Source organism: Chamaea fasciata, unplaced genomic scaffold (assembly GCF_029207755.1).
Source record: "Chamaea fasciata isolate MVZ Bird 193981 ecotype frontalis unplaced genomic scaffold, bChaFas1.0.hap1 SCAF_30, whole genome shotgun sequence".
NCBI classification, from domain to species: Eukaryota; Metazoa; Chordata; class Aves; order Passeriformes; family Sylviidae; genus Chamaea; species Chamaea fasciata.
In genome coordinates, this window is record NW_027094115.1 from 251,331 (window position 1) to 269,770 (window position 18,440).

The following is an 18,440-nucleotide window of genomic DNA, read 5'->3' on the forward strand; positions in this document are numbered from 1 at the left end:
GCCGCCCCGGTTGGGCCCCCCCCGAGCCCCCCCGCCCCTCACGGCCGCCTCCCGCCCCGCCGCCGCCGCCGCCGCCGCCGCGCCCTGAGGTGAGTGCGGGCCCCCCCCCCGCCCCGCCCCGCCCCGGTATTGTTGTGGCGGAGCCGCGGGGGCGGGAGGAGGAGGAGGGGGGAGGCGCTTTGTTCCTCCCGGTACCGGGGATCGCCGCCGGCTCCCCCCCCCCGCCCGTTGATGGGGGGGCCGGAACCCCCCCCTCCGCCGCTGGGATCCGTCGGTGCACCGGGAACCCCCCCCCACGGTACGGGCAACGGGGGGCGCGTGGCCGTGGGGACCCGGAGATGGGCGGGCGGCGTGCTGGGGACCCGGGGTGTCACCGCGCTGGGGACCCCGGGGGCACCGCGGTGAGGACCCCCGCCCGGGCCCGCGGCACCTCGGGCCCCTCAGGGCACTCCCGGGTGTCCAGCGCCGCACTTGGGGAGCGCGGGGGCACCGGCCTGCCTGTTGTACCCTGAGGGTGCCTGTCCCCGCTCTGGGGACCCCGGCCGTGCCCAGGCCACCTCAGCCATGCCCGGGGCACCCCGGCTTTGCCCGGGGCTCCCCGGTGGTGCCCGGGCCGCCGCGGCCGCGGCCGTGGCCTGTGGCACCCTCGCCGTGCTTTTGTCCCTGTCGCCGTGCCTGTTGCACCCCGGCTGTGCCTGTTGCACCCCAGCCGTGCCCACGGCAGCTTGGCCGTGCCTGTGGCGCCCCGGCCGTGCCCGGGGCACCCCAGATTGGCCCGTGGCACCCCAGATTTACCTGTTGTGCCCCGGCTGAGCCCGCGGCACCCCCGTTTTGCCCGTGGCACCCCAATTTTGCCCATGGGGCCCCAGCTGTGCCCATGGCACCCTGGCCATGCCCATGACACCCCGTCTTTGCCTGTGGCACCCCAATTCTCCCAGTGGCACCCCAGATTTACGTGTTGTGCTCTGACTGTGCTCATGGCACCCCAGTTTTGCCCGTGACGCTCCAGCTGTGCTGCTGACACCCCAACTGTGCCCGTGACACCCCAGCTGTGCCTGTGGCATCACATTTATTCCTGTGTCATGCCAGCTGTGCCCGTGGCACCCCAGCTGTTCCCCTGACACCCCAACTGTGCACCTGGCCCTCCAACTGTGGCCGTGGCACCCCAGCTGTGCCCCTGACACCCCAACTGTGCCTGTCATACCTCAGCTGTGCCCGTGGCACCCCAGCTGTGCCCGTGGTACCCCAACTGTGCCCATCACACCCCAGCTGTGCCTGTCATACCCCAGCTGTGCCTGTGGCACCCCAGCTGTGCCCGTGGTACCCCAACTGTGCCCGTGGTACCCCAACTGTGCCCATGCACCCCAACTGTGCCCATCACACCCCAGCTGTGCCTGTCATACCCCAGCTGTGCCCATGGCGCCCCAGCTGTGCCCGTCACACCCCAGCTGTGCCCGTGCCGCCCTCAGCCCCCGCCCCAGGAAGGCCGGCCGGGGTGTCCCCCATTCCCACAGCCATTCCCGGCCCCCCACCCTCCCGGAAATCCTTCCTGAGCCGTCACTGGGGGCCCCCCCCGGAGCCCCCCCAACTTCCTGCTTCCCTCCGGGCAGGGCAGAACAATTCCCGGCCGCATCCTGCCCGGCCCGGGGCACCGGGAGGGGGGGCACGGCGGGGGCACCCCCGCAGCACCGGCGGCTCCCGGGCAGGACGTGGGAGGTGTGGGAAGCGGCCGGGCTCGGTTTCCTGCTCTCCGTGGGCTCCCCCCCGGGAGAGGAGCGGCTGTGGGAGGCGGGGGGCAGGGTCGGGGTGTCCCCCGGGGCGTGGGGTGCCCCCGGCCTCGTGACAGCGCTGCCTCAATGCCGCCTTGTCCCCGCGCCGCCCGCGTGACGCCGCCGCCGCCGCTGCCCCGTGGCGCTGACGGGGCCCCGGCGTGGCCGTGTCCCCCCGCAGGGACCCCGCGGTGTGCCCCCCGCCCCGGAGCCATGGCCCCCGGCCGGCCGCCGGCCCTGCCCGCGCTGCTGGCCCTCGTCACCGCCGCCGCCGCCGCCGCCGCGGGGGCCTCGTGGAGTGCTGTGCCCAGGAGGACTGTCCCCTACGCGGGTGAGTGCCGGGGGACTCGGGGACGGGGGGGGATTGGTTGTGTCCCTCGTCACGGCGGGGTGACGTGGTGGTGGCTGTTGTCACCCCCCGGAGTTTGTCAGCACCGTGGGGTGGGTGGGTGTCCCCAAAACTGGAGTCTGTGGGGACATAGGGGGGACATGCGGGGCTGCTGCTCTGTGTCCCCAGTCCTGTGCCGGTGCCTGGGGGCCACTGCCCTGTGCCATCCCTGTGCCGTGTCCCCTGTCCCCATTCCTGTCCCTTTTATCATGCCTCCTGTCCCATCCCTGTCCCTTGTATCGTGTCCCCTATCCCTGTGTCGTGTCTCCTGTCCCATCCCAGTGCCCCATCCCCTGTCCCCATCCCTCTGCCATGTCCCCTGTCCCATCCCTGTCCCTTGTATCGTGTCCCCTGTCCCTGTGTCGTGTCTCCTGTCCCATCCCAGTGCCTTGTCCCCTGTCCCCGTCTCTCTGCCATGTCCCCTGTCCCATCCCTGTCCCCTGTGTCGTGTCCCCTGTCCCTGTGTCGTGTCTCCTGTCCCATCCCAGTGCCCCATCCCCTGTCCCCATCCCTCTGCCATGTCCCCTGTCCCATCCATGTTCCCTGTGTCATGTCTCCTGTCCCATCCCAGTGCCCCATCCCCTGTCCCCATCCCTCTGCCATGTCCCCTGTCCCATCCATGTTCCCTGTGTCATGTCTCCTGTCCCATCCCAGTGCCCCATCCCCTGTCCCCATCCCTCTGCCAGGTCCTTTGTCCTATCCCTGCTCCATGTCCCCTGTGCCGGGCCCTGCCACCGCCCCGTCCCATCCGTCTGCCGTGTCCCTTGTCCCATCCCTCGGCCGTTTCCTGTCCCCACGCCCTGCCATCATCCTGTCTCATCCCTCGGCCGTGTCCTGTGTCCCCGTCCCTTTGTTATGTCCCCTGTCCCCATCCCTCTGCCATGGCCCCGTGCCCTGCCAGCACCCCGAGATTCTGTCCTTGTCCTGTGCCGGCAGCCTGTGTCCCTGCCCTGTGCTGTCACCCGGTGTCCCCGAGCCGTGCCAGCTCCAGTGTCCCTGTCCCCGTGCCATGCCCCGTGTCCCCATGCTGCGCCACATTCCCCTGTCCCCATGTGGTGGCAGCGCCTTCTGTCCTCTATCCCTGTCCCATGCCAGTGTCCCCAAGCCGTGTCCCCTGTCCCCATGCCAGACCCCTCTGCTGTGCCACGGTCCCGTGCCTGAGACTTTGGTCCCTTGGCTTTGCCACTGTCCCCCTGCTGTCCTCATGTCATAACCCCTGTCCCCACACCTGGAACCGTCATCCCCATGCCTGCGCCATGTCCCTTGTCCCCACAGCCAGGACCCCCAGCCTCAGCCATGTCACTGTCCCTGTGCAGTGTCCCTTGTCCCCACAACCAGGACCTGCACCCTGGGCCATGCCATTGTCCCTGTGCAGTGTCCCTTGTCCCCACAACCAGGACCTGCGTGCTCAGCCATGCCACTGTCCCTGTGCAGTGTCCCTTGTCCCCACCCTCTCAGTGCCACTGTCCCTGTGCAGTGTCCCTTGTCCCCACCCTCTCAGTGACACTGTCCCTGTGCAGTGTCCCTTGTCCCCACAGCCAGGACCCCCACCCTCTCAGTGCCACTGTGCCCGTGCCGCCCCCGTGCCGTGCCAGCCCCTGTCCCCGTGCCCGTCCCTGTCCCCGTCCCCGCCCGGGGCCCGGCGCTGTCCCGTCAATGGTCCCTTTCTGCGGGCCCGGGGGTGGCCGGGGGGCGCGGGGGGGCGCGGGGCCCCTGCAAAGGCCGCTGTGTTCGGCTGTGACAAAGGGACCTTTGTGTGCCACGGGGCTGGGGGGCTCCGGGGGGCCCGGGGGGGTCCGGCAGGGGCGGGGGTGCCCGGGGGTCCCTGCCCTGGGTCCCCGTGTCCCTGCAGAGCTGTGGGTGGGGGTCCCAACACAGTGTCCCCTCAGAGCTCCATGGCGGGGTCCCCACGTTCCCACAGAGCTGCGGGGGGGGGGGGTCCCAGCTTAGTGTCCCCATGTCCCCACAGAGCTGCAGGGGGATCTGGCAGGGGCAGGGCTTGCTGTGAGGTCCCAGTGTGGTGTCCCCACCGTGTCCCCATGTCCCCACAGAGCTGCAGGGGGTCCCAGTGTGCTGTGCCCAGGGAGCTGTGGTGTCCCGGCAGTGTCCCTGTCCCCTGAGCTGTGGTGTCCCGGCAGTGTCCCCCTGAGCTGTGGTGTCCCGGCAGTGTCCCCCTGAGCTGTGGTGTCCCGGCAGTGTCCCTGTCCCCTGAGCTGTGGTGCCCCGGCAGTGTCCCCGTCCCCTGAGCTGTGGTGTCCCGGCAGTGTCCCCCTGAGCTGTGGTGTCCCGGCAGTGTCCCCGTCCCCTGAGTTGTGGTGTCCCGGCAGTGTCCCCCTGAGCTGTGGTGTCCCCGCAGTGTCCCCGTCCCCCAAGCTGTGGTGTCCCCGCAGTGTCCCCATCCCCTGAGCTGTGGTGTCCCCGCAGTGTCCCCGTCCCCCAAGCTGTGGTGTCCCCGCAGTGTCCCTGTCCCCCGAGCTGTGGTGTCCCAGCAGTGTCCCCGTCCCCCGAGCTGTGGTGTCCCAGCAGTGTCCCCGTCCCCCGAGCTGTGGTGTCCCCGCAGTGTCCCTGTCCCCCGAGCTGTGGTGTCCCAGCAGTGTCCCTGTCCCCCGAGCTGTGGTGTCCCAGCAGTGTCCCCCTGAGCTGTGGTGTCCCGGCAGTGTCCCCGTCCCCTGAGCTGTGGTGTCCTGGCAGTGTCCCCCTGAGCTGTGGTGTCCCCGCAGTGTCCCTGTCCCCCGGGCTGTGGTGTCCCAGCAGTGTCCCTGTCCCCACAGAGCTGCGGGACGCGGCCAAGCGCTTCTCGCAGGGCGGGGTGTCGCACTACCTGACGCTGACGCTGGACGAGGCCGAGCGGCTGCTCTACGTGGGCGCCCGCGAGGCCGTGTTCGCCCTGGCCACCGGCACCGTGGAGCTCAAGGCGGCGGTGAGGCCCCGGGGCGCCCCAAATCCCGCCGGGGCTGGGGGGCGGGGGTGACATCCCCGCCCCTGACCCCTCTGCCACCCCCAGATCTCCTGGGAGGCGCCCGTGGAGAAGAAAGCGGAGTGCGTGCAGAAGGGCAAGAACAACCAGGTGGGCACAGGGGCGCTGGGGGGGCTTGGGGCACCATGCCAGCTCCAGTGTCCCTGTGCCGTGTCCTGTGTCCCCCTGTCACACCAGCTCCAGTGTCCCTGTGCCGTGTCCTGTGTCCCCCTGTCACACCAGCTCCAGTGTCCCTGTGCCGTGTCCTGTGTCCCCCTGTCACACCAGCTCCAGTGTCCCTGTGCCGTGTCCTGTGTCCCCCTGTCACACCAGTCAAGTGTCCCTGTGCCGTGTCCTGTGTCCCCCTGTCACACCAGCTCCAGTGTCCCTGTGCCGTGTCCTGTGTCCCCCTGTCACACCAGCTCCAGTGTCCCTGTGCCATGTCCTGTGTCCCCTGTCACACCAGCTCCAGTGTCCCTGTGCCGTGTCCTGTGTCCCCCTGTCACACCAGCTCCAGTGTCCCTGTGCCATGTCCTGTGTCCCCTGTCACACCAGCTCCAGTGTCCCTGTGCCGTGTCCTGTGTCCCCCTGTCACACCAGTCGAGTGTCCCTGTGCCGTGTCCTGTGTCCCCTGTCACACCAGCTCCAGTGTCCCTGTGCCGTGTCCTGTGTCCCCCTGTCACACCAGCTCCAGTGTCCCTGTGCCGTGTCCTGTGTCCCCTGTCACACCAGCTCCAGTGTCCCTGTGCCGTGTCCTGTGTCCCCCTGTCACACCAGCTCCAGTGTCCCTGTGCCGTGTCCTGTGTCCCCCTGTCACACCAGTCGAGTGTCCCTGTGCCGTGTCCTGTGTCCCCTGTCACACCAGCTCCAGTGTCCCCGTGTCATACCCAGTGTCCCCATGCCATGCCAGCTCCAGCATCGCTGTCCCCATGTAATGCTCTGTGTCCACATTCCCCTGTCCCCATGTGGTGGCAGCGCCCCCTGTCCCCTATCCCTGTGCCACTGTCCCCGTGCCGTGTGCGCTGTGCCCATGCCTGGGACCATCATCCCTGTCCCTGTGCCCTGTCCCTTGTCCCCACACTCAGCCCCCCCTGGCTGTGTTGTCACCCCGTTAATGTCCCCTGTGTCCCCTCCCAGACCGACTGCTTCAACTACGTGCGCTTCCTGCAGAGCTACAACAGCTCCCACCTCTACGCCTGCGGCACCTACGCCTTCCAGCCCAAGTGCACCTACATCGTGAGTGGGGGCCCCAAAACCCAGGGTCCGCCATCCCCCCGCCCTGTGGGGTGGCCCTGTCCCCAGGGGTGGCCTTTAGGGTGGGTTTCTGCCTGTGAGGGCACATTGAGGGTGTCCCAGGTGTCCCCAGGGGTGGCTTTTGTGTCCGTGAGGGCAGGCTGGGGGTGTCTCCTGTGCGCTTGGGGTGTCCCAGATAGGTCATCGTGGAAGGGTCCCTGTCCCCAGGGTGCTCCAGGGCTGTCCCTGTCCCCAGGAGCATCATCCAGGGTCGTCCCCATGTCCCAGAGGATCGTGGATGAGTGTCCTTGTCCCCATAATGGGTGTCTAGAAGTGTCCCTGCCATCGTCATCCAGGGGTGTCCCTATCCTCAGCAGAGTGGTCCAAGGTTGTCCCTGTCCCCAGCAGGATCATTTAGTGGTGTCCCTGTCCCAAAAGGATCATCCAGGGGTCTCCCTGTCCCTGTCCAGGGCTGTCCCTGTCCCAGCAGGGTGTCCCAGGGCTGTCCCTGTCCCTGTCCCTGTCCCAGGGCTGTCCCTGTCCAGGGCTGTCCCTGTCCCCAGCAGGGTGTCCCAGGGCCGTCCCTGTCCCTGTCCCAGGGCTGTTCCTGTCCCAGGGCTGTCCCTGTCCCCAGCAGGGTGTCCCAGGTCTGTCCCTGTCCCAGGAGGGTGGCCCAGGGCTGTCCCTGTCCCAGCAGGGTCACCTGGAGGGCTGTCCATGTGCCTGGGGCTGTGTGGGTGGGAGGACATGACTTTGTGCCCCCCAGGAGCTGTCCGGCTTCACCCTGGACCCGGTGGCATTCGAGGACGGCAAGGGGAAATGTCCCTACGACCCCACCAAGGGCCACACCGGCCTCATCGTGGGTAGGTGACGCCTCTGGGGCCCCGGGGGGTGCCCCCCGTGCCCGCCACCCCCCCTAAACCCCTCCCCCACAGACGGGGAGCTCTACTCGGCCACCTTCAACAACTTCCTGGGCACGGAGCCCGTCATCCTGCGCAACCTGGGCCCGCACTACTCCATGAAGACAGAGTACCTCACCTCCTGGCTCAACGGTGGGGACACGCCCGGGGACAGGGGACACAGGAGGGGACAGGGGACACGGGAGGGGTCAGGGGACACGGCAGGGGAAGGAGGACACGGCAGGGGACAGGGGACACAGGAGGGGACAGGGGACACGGGAGGGGTCAGGGGACACGGCAGGGGAAGGAGGACACGGCAGGGGACAGGGGACACAGGAGGGGACAGGGGACAGGGGACACGGCAGGGGACACAGGAGGGGACAGGGGACGCGCCAGGGGACAGGGGACATGGCAGGGGACAGGGGACACAGGAGGGGACAGGGGACAGGGGACACGGCAGGGGAAAGAGGACACGGCAGGGGACAGGGGACACAGGAGGGGACGGGACAGGGGACACGGCAGGGGACACAGGAGGGGACAGGGGACGCGCCAGGGGACAGAGGACACGGCAGGGGACAGGGGACACAGCAGGGGACAGGGGACAGGGGGCACGGCAGGGGACACAGGAGGGGACAGGGGACGCGCCAGGGAACAGGGGACGCGCCAAGGGACAGGGGACAGAGGACACGGCAGGGGACAGGGGACACAGGAGGGGACAGGGGACAGGGGACACGGCAGGGGAAAGAGGACACGGCAGGGGACGGGGCACGGCAGGGGACAGGGGACACGGAAGGGGACAGGGGACACGGCAGGGGACGGGGCACAGGAGGGAGCAGGGGACACGGGAGGGGACGGGGGACACGGGAGGGGACAGGGCATGGCAGGGGACAGGGGACACGGGAGGGGACGGGGGACACGGGAGGGGACAGGGCATGGCAGGGGACAGGGGACATGGAGAAGGGGACAGGGGACATGGGGAGGTGACGGGGCGCAGGGAGGGGAAAGAGGACATGGAAGGGGACATAAGAGGGAACAGGACACAGGAAGGAACAAGGGGACATGGGGATGGGGACAGGGAATCAGGGAGGTGACAGGGACATGGGAGGTGACGGGGACATGAGGTGACAGGGGACACGGCAGGGGACAGGGGACATGGGAGGTGACAGGGGGCACGGCAGGGGACAGGGGACATGGGAGGTGACGGGGCACGGCAGGGGACAGGGGGCCCGGGGAGGGGACAGGGGGCACGGCAGGGGAGCGGGCAGAGCAGTGACACGGTGGTTTGGCAGAGCCCCACTTCGTGGCGTCGGCGTTCGTGCCTGAGAGCGCGGGCAGCGGCAGCGGCGACGACGACAAGGTTTACTTCTTCTTCAGCGAGCGCGCCGTCGAGTACGACTGCTACGCCGAGCAGGTGGTGGCACGTGTGGCACGGGTCTGCAAGGTACGGGGACACCTGGGGACACCTGGGGACACCTGGGGACACGCCCTGAGCTCTCCGAGGGCTGGGAGGTGGGCATGGGTTTGGGCAGTGCGGGCGCTCTGGGGTTTGGCCACCTCAGTGTGCCCCCAGTGCCAAGCACGGCAGGGGATGGGCGTGGAATTAATGCAGTTTTAGAATGTTTTGTTATTATTGTCTTCGTCATCGTGAGATTGATGCATTTATAATGATGTTTTCATTATTATTATCATCGCGATACAAACGTATTTCTAGTATCTTTTTTACTGCCACCACGAAACTAATATATTCCTAATATTTTCATCTTTACAATTTTTGCAAAATTAGTGCATTTCTATTAATCATTCCATTATTCTATTCTATTAATAATAATTCCATTATTCATCGTTCTGTTCTATTAATAATTATTCCATCACTCACGATTGTCATTAATTTTTTCACATGTAACATGTAACAATCATGAAACCAATGCATTTTTACTAATTCCCTTATCATCATTATCGTCATCATCATCATCATCATCACTCTTCCCACATACAATACATAATGACATAAAACTCATTATACGTTTATTGTGGTGTTGTAGCTTATCTAAATTGCTATATGATTATTAGGGTGTAATAATCCATAATTACCCTGTAATACATTAGGGCGTGACCGTGGTGGCTGTGTCCTGGTGCCCATGGTTCCCACGGTGGCCATGCCCCAGTGCCCGTGGTGCCCCGGGTGGCAGCGGTGTCACTGTCCCGGTGCCCCTGGTGCCCGTGGTGCCCCGGGTGACAGCGGTGTCACTGTCCCGGTGCCCCTGCTGCCCGTGGTGCCCCGGGTGACAGCGGTGTCACTGTCCCGGTGCCCCTGCTGCCCATGGTGCCCCGGGTGACAGCGGTGTCACTGTCCTGGTGCCCGTGGTGCTCCAGGTGGCAGCGGTGTCACTGTCCCGGTGCCCCTGCTGCCCGTGGTGCCCCGGGTGACAGCGGTGTCACTGTCCTGGTGCCCGTGGTGCCCCGGGTGGCAGCGCTGTCCCTGTCCCGGCGCAGGGGGACGTGGGCGGCGCGCGGACGCTGCAGAAGAAGTGGACGTCGTTCCTGAAGGCGCGCCTGGTGTGCTCGGCGCCCGAGCAGCAGCTGCACTTCAACCGCCTGCAGGCCGTGTTCACGCTGCCCGGGGCCCGCTGGCAGGACACGGCCTTCTTCGGCGTCTTCCAGGCCCGCTGGTCAGTGCCCGCCCTGCCCGTGGCCCTGTGCACGTGCGGGCCCTGTCCTGGGCCTTGGTGGCCTTGTCCCTGTGCCCATGATGATCATGGTGGCCCTGTCCTGGGCCTTGGTGGCCTTGTCCCTGTGCCCATGATGATCATGGTGGCCCTGTCCTGGGCCTTGGTGGCCCTGTCCCTGTGCCCATGATGATCATGGTGGCCCTGTCCTGGGCCTTGGTGGCCTTGTCCCTGTGCCCATGATGATCATGGTGGCCCTGCCCTGGGCCTTGGTGGCCCTGTCCCTGTGCCCATGGTGGCCCTGTCCCTGTGCCCATGATGATCATGGTGGCCCTGTCCTGGGCCTTGGTGGCCTTGTCCCTGTGCCCATGATGATCATGGTGGCCCTGTCCTGGGCCTTGGTGGCCTTGTCCCTGTGCCCATGATGATCATGGTGGCCCTGCCCTGGGCCTTGGTGGCCCTGTCCCTGTGCCCATGGTGGCCCTGTCCCTGTGCCCATGATGATCATGGTGGCCCTGTCCCTGTTCCCATGGTAGCCCTGTCCTGGTGCCTGTGGTGCTCTTGTCCTGCTGCCCATGGTGGCCGTGTCCCTGTGCCCATGATGCCCATGGTGGCTGTGTCCTGTTGTCCACAGTGGCCCTGTCCTGGTCCCCATGGTGGCCATGTCCCAATGCCCCTGATGTCCCTGTCCCGGTCCCCATGGTGGCCATGTCCCAATGCCCCTGATGTCCCTGTCCCAATGCCCCTGATGTCCCTGTCCTGGTGCCCATGGTGTCCCTGTCCCAATGCCCCTGATGTCCCTGTCCCGGTGCCCATGGTGTCCCTGTCCCGGTGCCCCTGATGTCCCTGTCCCGGTGCCCATGGTGTCCCTGTCCTGGTGCCCTCAGGGGTGATGTGGATGTCTCTGCCATCTGCCGTTACCACATCCTGGAGGTGAAGAAAGCCTTTGAGGGGCCCTACAAGGAGTACCGGGAGCAGGCGCAGAAATGGGGACGCTACTCGGGAGAGGTGCCCAGCCCCCGGCCCGGCGCGGTGAGTGTGGGCACAGCAACGGGGTGTGGGGCGGCTGGGGGCCTCCCCTGAGGGGTTGGGATCTCTCTGTGGGGCTGGGGGTGCTCTCCGAGGGGTTGGGATCCATCCATGGGGCAGCTGATGCCCCTGAGGCATTGGGATCCATCTCTGTTATCCTGAGAGGAACTGGGATCCATCTGCGCCCCCTGAGAGGGGTTTGGGATCCACGTGTGCCCTGCTGAGGGGGATCGGGATCCAGGTGTGCCCTGCTGAGCGGGATTGGGATCCAGGTGTGCCCTGCTGAGCGGGATCGGGATCCAGGTGTGCCCTGCTGCGGCCGCGTGCCCCTCGGTGGTGGCCGTGCCCTGACGGCGCCCCGCGGCCCGCAGTGCATCACGGACTGGCACCGGCAGAACGGCTTTGGCAGTTCCCTGGAGCTGCCCGACAACACGCTCAACTTCGCCAAGAAGCACCCGCTGATGGACGAGGCCGTGCCGCCGCAGCGCGGGCGCCCGCTGCTGCTCAAGAGGGACGCCAACTTCACCCAGCTGGCCGTGCACCGCGTGACAGGGCTCGACGGGGCCACCTACGACGTGCTCTTCATCGGCACAGGTGACACCTGGGGACAGGGGCACGGGGGACAGGGCGCCGAGGGACGGGGCACCATGGGGACAGCCCCCCGGGCTGCCTGTCCCTGAGTGCCCGCCGTGCCCACCGCAGGTGACGGGTGGGTGCACAAGGCGCTGGATCTGGGCTCCCGCATCCACCTGGTGGAGGAGCTGCAGGTGTTCGAGCCGGCGCAGCCCGTGGAGAGCCTGGTGCTGGCCGGCACCAAGGTGAGCGTGGCGGGGGGCGGCGCTGTCACCGCGGTGGTGTCACCCGGGCGTCACCTCACGGCTGTCCCCTCCTGGCAGAAGCTGCTGTTCGCCGGGTCCCGCCTGCAGGTGGCACAGCTGCCCCTGGCAGACTGCGGGCGCTACCAGTCCTGCACCGACTGCGTGCTGGCACGGGACCCCTACTGCGCCTGGAGCCGCAACGGCAGCGCCTGCGTGCACACCGACGGCCACAACGGGTACGGGGACACGGGGACGGCGCTGGGGACAGCACCGGGGACACGGGGACGGCACCCAGAGCAGGGCCAGGCTGGGTTTGGGGAAAGGTTCTTCCCCAGAGGGTGCTGGGCACTGCCCAGGGGACGGGCACGGCCCCGAGGCTGCCGCAGCTCCGGGAGCCTTTGGACAGTGCTCCGGGGTGGGAATTGGGGGGGTGTGTGCAGGGCCAGGGGTGGGATCAGTGATCCCCGTGGGTCTCTAGGGTGGGGACACCACAAGGACCCGCCCTCACTGTGCCCTCACTGTGCCCTCCTCCCCCAGGTCCCACCTGGTGCAGGACCTGCTGAGCTCCGACACCGGCGCCTGCTCCGTGCCACAGGTGGCCAAGCAAGGTGAGACCCTACCTGTGCCACGCGGGTGTCCCCATCCCGTTCATCCCATCCCATTCAATGCATCCCAGCCCAGCCCATGGATCTCGTCCATCCCATCCCGTCCCGTCCCATCCCCTCCCATCCATCCCATGGGTCCCATCCCATGGACCCCATTCCGTCCCATTCAATGGATCCCATCTTGTCCTATCCCATCCCATCGATCCCACGGATCCTATCCCATCCCATCTCACCCCATCGATCCCACCCCGTGGATCTTATTCCATGGATCCCATCCCATTCCATGGATCCCGTTCCACGGATCTCATCCTATGCCATCGCATTTCATGGATCCCATCCAATGGACCTTATCCCATGGACCCCATCCCACCCCACGGACCCCATCCCATTCCATGGACCCCATCCCATCCCACGGACCCCATCCCATTCCATGGACCCCATCCCATTCCATGGATCCCATCCCATCCCACGGACCCCATCCCATCCCACGGACCCCATCCCATTCCATGGACCCCATCCCATTCCATGGATCCCATCCCATTCCACGGATCCCATCCATCCCATGGATCCCATCCCATTCCATGGATCCCATTCCATGGATCTCATCCTATCCTATCCTATTCCACGGACCCCATCCCATCCCACGGACCCCATCCCATCCCACGGACCCCATCCCATTCCATGGACCCCATCCCATTCCATGGACCCCATCCCACCCCACGGACCCCATCCCACCCCACGGATCCAGCCCCCTGGAGCCCATCCCGTGGCTCCCCTCCCCGGGAGCCGGCTGACGGCGCTGTCCCCTCAGGGCCCCTCACTCCCAAGAACGTGACGGTGGTGGCGGGCACGGACCTGGTGCTGACGTGCCGCCTGGGCTCCAACCTGGCCCGGGCCCTCTGGACCTTCGAGGGCCGCGCGCTGGCGGCCGAGCAGGTGCTGGTGCTGGGCGAGGCGCGGCTGCGGGCGCTGGTGGTGCCGGGCGCGGGGGCGCAGCACAGCGGCACGTACCGCTGCCTGGCCGAGGAGCAGGGCGCCCGCCTGCCGGCGCAGGAGTACCGCGTGGCCGTGCTGGCGGGGCCGGGGGCGCCGCTGGAGACGCGGGCGCCGCTGGAGAGCCCGGGCGTGCTGTGGGTGCTGGCCGTGTGCCTGGGCGCGCTGTGCCTGCTGCTGCTGCTGGCCGTGCTGTCGCTGTGGCGCCGCCTGCGCCGCGAGCTGGGCAAGGGCGCCAAGGCCATCGAGAGCACGCTGGTGTACCCCATCGAGCTGCCCAAGGAGCCGCCCAGCCCGCGCTTCGTGTCCAGCGCCGCCTCCGACTCGGACGAGAAGCTCTGGGACCCCTCCAGCTATTACTACTCGGACGGCTCGCTCAAGATCGTGCCCGGCCACGCCGGCACGGCCGGCGGCGCCTGCTGCCGCAACGGCGGCCCCGGGCCCGGCTCGCCGCCCGCCGCCATCCCCGGGCAGCCGCTGCACTCGCCCACCCGCATCCACCTGGGCCCCCTGCGCGGCTCCGCCTCCAACGGCTACATCCGCCTGGCGCTGGGCGCCGAGGAGCGCCCGGCCTGCGCCGACCTGGCCGAGGAGCTGCGCCGCAAGCTGCAGCAGCGCCAGCCCCTGCCCGACTCCAACCCCGAGGAGTCGTCCGTGTGACCAGCCTACCTCAGCTCCGGGAGCCGGCACGGGCACGGCACCCGGCCGGGGACACACCTGGCATTGGCACCGGGCACCGGGACCGGGCCGGGGACACACCTGGCATTGGCACCGGGCACCGGGACCGGGCCGAGGACACACCTGGCATTGGCACCGGGCACCGGGACCGGGCCGGGGACACACCTGGCATTGGCACCGGGCACCGGGACCGGGCCGGGGACACACCTGGCATTGGCACCGGGCACCGGGACCGGGCCGAGGACACACCTGGCATTGGCACCGGGCACCGGGACCGGGCCGGGGACACACCTGGCATTGGCACCGGGCACCGGGACCGGGCCGGGGACACACCTGGCATTGGCACCTGGCACCGGGACCGGGCCGGGGACACACCTGGCATTGGCACCTGGCACCGGGACCGGGCCGGGGACACACCTGGCATTGGCACCGGGCACCGGGCCGGGGACACACCTGGCACTGGCACCCAGTTGGGGATGGACCCCTGGGACTGGCACCCAGCTTGGGGACAGGATTGTCATGCTGGTGCCTGCCCTGGGGACAGCAGTGCCACCCCAGTACCCAGCTTGGGGACAGCAGTGCCACCGCAGCATCTGCCCTGAGGACAGGATTGTCACCCCAGCGCCGGTGTCCGCCGTGGGGACTGACACGCCGGCAGTGGTGCCCGCCTCGGGGACGGAATGGTCACCCCCGCACCCACCTTGGTGACAGCAGTGTCACCCCAATAGCCACCCTGGGAACGGGGGTGTCACCCCAGTGCCAGTGTCCACCCTGGGGACAGCAGTGCCACCCCAGCACCTCCCCTGAGGATAGAATGGTCACCCCGGTGCCAGTGCCCACTTTGGGGACCGACACGCTGGCACTGGTGCCCGCCGCGGGGACAGCAGTGTCACCCTGACACCAGTATCTGCCTCGGGGTGGGACTGCCACCCTTGGGTCCAGGATTGTCACTTTGGCACCCGCCCTGGGGACAGGGGTGGCGCCGTGGGGACACCGCTGTCACCCAGCCGTGCCCCGGGGCCGTGCCGCCGTGTCACTCCGGGGTCCCGGTGCCCGCCTCGGGCCCCGCAGCTGCTCCCGGTCACCGCCCCCGCCTTCGGTACCGTGTCCCCCGGGAGGGAGAGACTTGGGGACACCCCCGGGCCCTGTGCCCGCCCGGGGCGGTGGCCGCGGGACGTTGTTTTTGGGCTGATTTCGGGTTTTTCTTCCTGACAACTTTTCTATCTCCCTCCCCTTCCCTCCGTGTCCCCTTCCCAGGGTTCTGTCCCCACCCTGCCCTGGCTGTTTGTCGCCTCCCTTCCCCGCCTGTCCCCCTCCCTGCACGCCCCCCTCCCCTTTTGTATAACCCCCCCTCCCAGTGTAATTTATTTGTTACCGAAATATATTTATTTGCTGTAAATACGTGAGTATTTTTATATTAATAATAAAAGGACTTCCAAAAAAAAAAAAAAACCAAACCCAAAAAACAAATCCGGGATTTTTCTTTCTCTCTCTCTTTGCAAAGCGCCGCCCGCGGGAGTTCTGGGGGGGTTCTGGGGGCTGGTTCTGGGCTCCCCCCGCCGTGCTGAGCTCATGGAAAAAGCTCCAGCGGGGCTAAAAAAGGGCAAAGCGGAGCCGTTCCCAGGCGGGGGGGCCGCGCCGGGCTCCCCCCTCCGCTCCCCGGATGCCGGGGGTCAGCGCGGGGGGGTCCCCGGGGAGCCTCTGCTGGGAAAAGCCGCAGGAAATGGGCTCGGGGGGCTGGGAATGGGGTCAGGGCCGTGGGAAACGGCACCGGGGGGGCAGCGCTGGGAATCCCAGCCGGGGGAGGGGGACCCCCAATGCTGCTGGGGGGCCGGGACCCCCATTTCTGAGCGGGGGGAGGAGCCTGGGGAGCCACAGCGGCGGAAGGCGGGAGCCCGGGCACCCCCGTACTGGGGAGGGAGAGCCCGGGGACCCCCTCTTGGGGAGCTGGAGCCCCGTGACTGCCATTGCTGATCGGGGGCCTTGGGGACCCCGAAACCGGCGGGGGGGGGACACAAACCCGGGTCCCCAAAAGCGGCTGTGTGCGGCCGCTGGCGCCCCCTGGCGGCGGCACCGGAGCCCTGCGGGGGAGGCTGTGGAGAGTGCGCATGCGCCGGAACGGGCAGGCGAGGGGTCCTTCGGCTCCCTTCGGCCATTCCCGGCTCCCTTCGGCATTTCCCGGCCGCTTTCAGCCTGCTTCGGCTCTTTCCGTCCTCACTCGGCCCTCCCCGCCTCCCCTCGGCCCTCCCCGGCCCGGTCCCCTCAGCGGCGCCGCCATGGCCGGTGGTCGCCGCTCTCCGCCCGCTCCGTGCTGCCCCGGCCCGGGGGCGATGCCCGCTCCGTGCTGCCCGGGCCGCGTGGCCGTGCCCAGCGTGCACCAGAGCCTGTCCGAGATGGACTTCGAGCGGGGTCCGGGGGGCTCCGGGGGGCGGGCAGGAGGGCCGGGTTACCGGCGCCCCGGAGCTCAGGGGTGTTGGGGTACCCGCTACCGGAGGGGGCACAGGGGGGCTCCGGGCTGGGGTGTCGGTACCGGGGGCCTCGGGGGGCTCCGGGCTGGGGTATCGGTACCGGAGCGCTCCGGGCAGGGCCCGGGGATCTCGGGGGGTCCCGGGGTTCCGTCCCTGTCTGAACTCGCCCCCCTGCCCGCAGGGATCTGGGCGGCGGCGCGGGACGGGGACGAGGCGCGGGTGCTGCAGCTGCTGGAGCGGCGCGGGGACCCCGCGGAGCCCGACCTGGCGGGGTACACGGCCCTGGTACGGGGGTCCCGGGGGTCCTGACCTGGCGGGGTGCACGGCCCTGGTACGGGGGTCCCGGGGGTCCTGACCTGGCGGGGTGCACGGCCCTGGTACGGGGGTCCCGGGGGTCCTGACCTGGCGGGGTGCACGGCCCTGGTACGGGGGTCCCGGGGGTCCTGACCTGGCGGGGTACACGGCCCTGGTACGGGGGTCCCGGGGGTCCTGACCTGGCGGGGAACACGGCCCTGGTACGGGGGTCCCGGGGGTCCTGACCTGGCGGGGTACACGGCCCTGGTACGGGGGTCCCGGGGGTCCTGACCTGGCGGGGAACACGGCCCTGGCACGGGGGTCCCGGGGGTCCTGTCCTGGCGGGGTACACGGCCCTGGCACGGGGGTCCCGGGGGTCCCAGCCCGTCGCGGGGGTCCCGGGCAGCCGGAGCCTCGCCCACCGCCCGGTGCCCGCAGCACTACGCCAGCCGGAGCGGGCAGCTGGGCGTGTGCCGGCTGCTGCTGGAGCGGGGCGCCCCGTGCGACGCCCGCACCCCCGGCGGGGCCACGCCGCTGCACCGCGCCTGCTACTGCGGCCACCGCGCCGTCGCCGAGCTGCTGCTGGAGCACGGCGCCGACCCCGCGGCCACCGACAGCGACGGCAGAACCGGCCTGCACAAGGTGGGGGCACGGGGGGGCCTCTACCGGGTGGGGGGAACGGGGGGATCCCGGTACCGGGTGGGGGGAACGGCGGGGTCCCGGTACCGGGTGGGGGAAACGGGGTGTCCCCCCGTCCATGGCAGCGCCCGAACTGGGTGCGGGGCACGGGGGTTCTCCTCTCCCGGGGTGCGTGTGGGTGGCGCGGGGGTGCCCGTGTCCCCGCGGGGGTGACACCGCTGCCCGCCAGGCCGCCGAGCAGGGGCACCGCGAGCTCTGCGCCCTCCTCCTGCGCCACCGGCCGGCGCTCGCCGCCCTCCGCGATGCCCGGGGCCGCAGCCCGCGGGACGGGGCGCACCCGGCCGTGCGGGACCTGCTGGACACCTGAGGGGACGCGGGAGCCCCGGGCCCGGTACCGCCGCCGCACGCCGCTCCTACTTCCGCGCTCCGCCGCCGCGCCCCGCCCACTGCCCTTCCTCTGATCCAATCACCGCCCGCCTTCCATGTGGGCCCGCCCCGCCTCGGGCGGCGCAGCCAATCACCGCCCGCGCTGCCCCTGGGGGGCGGAGACTCACGGTGTAAACAATCCCGGGGAGAATTTAAAGGCGTCGCGTTCTTTAAAGCGGCGCCGGTGACCGGGAACCCCCCGCCGGTGACCGGGACCGCCCCGCGCGGCACCGAGCACACCCAGGTACAGATATAGAATTTTTATTAACCCATCTGGCAAAAAAAACCCTCAAAAAACCCCATGAAATAAAAATTCCACGGTCGGTTTCACAGCCGGGGGGGGGGAGGGGAAGGGAGGGGGAGGGGCAGAACCGGGAGGGGGAGGCCCGGCCCCCCCCGCCCCTCCCCCCGGGGCCCGAGCTCCCCAAGAATACAAATCAAACCTGAACAATAAATAGGAATTCCCAAGGGGGGGAGGAAAAGGAGGGATTTTTGCATAGAGGAAGATTTAATAAAAAAGTTTTTTTTTTTCTTTTTCCTGGCTTATTATTAATTAATAATTATTATTATTATTAATTA

General features: G+C 68.3%; 2 protein-coding genes across 2 annotated transcripts; both read left to right on the forward strand.

Moving 5' to 3' along the window:
- Positions 1-41: 41 nt before the first annotated feature.
- On the forward strand, positions 42-14,098 carry SEMA4C (semaphorin 4C). The gene is made up of 15 exons (XM_066206288.1): positions 42-89; positions 1,951-2,100; positions 4,929-5,077; positions 5,162-5,224; positions 6,251-6,349; positions 7,113-7,209; positions 7,282-7,398; positions 8,535-8,686; positions 9,739-9,914; positions 10,799-10,943; positions 11,312-11,534; positions 11,643-11,758; positions 11,837-11,994; positions 12,296-12,366; positions 13,175-14,098. The coding sequence occupies exons 2-15, from the start codon at positions 1,983-1,985 to the stop codon at positions 14,014-14,016; spliced, it is 2,526 nt and encodes an 841-aa protein (XP_066062385.1). The 5' UTR covers positions 42-89; positions 1,951-1,982; the 3' UTR covers positions 14,017-14,098.
- Positions 14,099-16,260: 2,162 nt separating this feature from the next.
- ANKRD39 (ankyrin repeat domain 39) lies at positions 16,261-18,396 on the forward strand. Its single transcript, XM_066206196.1, has 4 exons — positions 16,261-16,443; positions 16,684-16,787; positions 17,235-17,438; positions 17,665-18,396. Exons 1-4 carry the CDS (start codon positions 16,311-16,313, stop codon positions 17,800-17,802), a joined length of 579 nt encoding a protein of 192 aa, XP_066062293.1. The 5' UTR covers positions 16,261-16,310; the 3' UTR covers positions 17,803-18,396.
- Positions 18,397-18,440: the final 44 nt, after the last annotated feature.

Bases quoted from the DNA above. Each gene is read 5' to 3' on its own strand.
- SEMA4C (XM_066206288.1), top strand. From the start codon at position 1,983: ATGGCCCCCGGCCGGCCGCCGGCCCTGCCCGCGCTGCTGGCCCTCGTC. The intron at 6,350-7,112 runs GTGAGTGGGGGC...TGTGCCCCCCAG, and splicing joins AGCCCAAGTGCACCTACATC to GAGCTGTCCGGCTTCACCCT. The intron at 7,210-7,281 runs GTAGGTGACGCC...CCTCCCCCACAG, and splicing joins CCACACCGGCCTCATCGTGG to ACGGGGAGCTCTACTCGGCC.
- ANKRD39 (XM_066206196.1), top strand. From the start codon at position 16,311: ATGGCCGGTGGTCGCCGCTCTCCGCCCGCTCCGTGCTGCCCCGGCCCG. The intron at 16,444-16,683 runs GTCCGGGGGGCT...CCCTGCCCGCAG, and splicing joins CGAGATGGACTTCGAGCGGG to GGATCTGGGCGGCGGCGCGG. The intron at 17,439-17,664 runs GTGGGGGCACGG...GCTGCCCGCCAG, and splicing joins GCAGAACCGGCCTGCACAAG to GCCGCCGAGCAGGGGCACCG.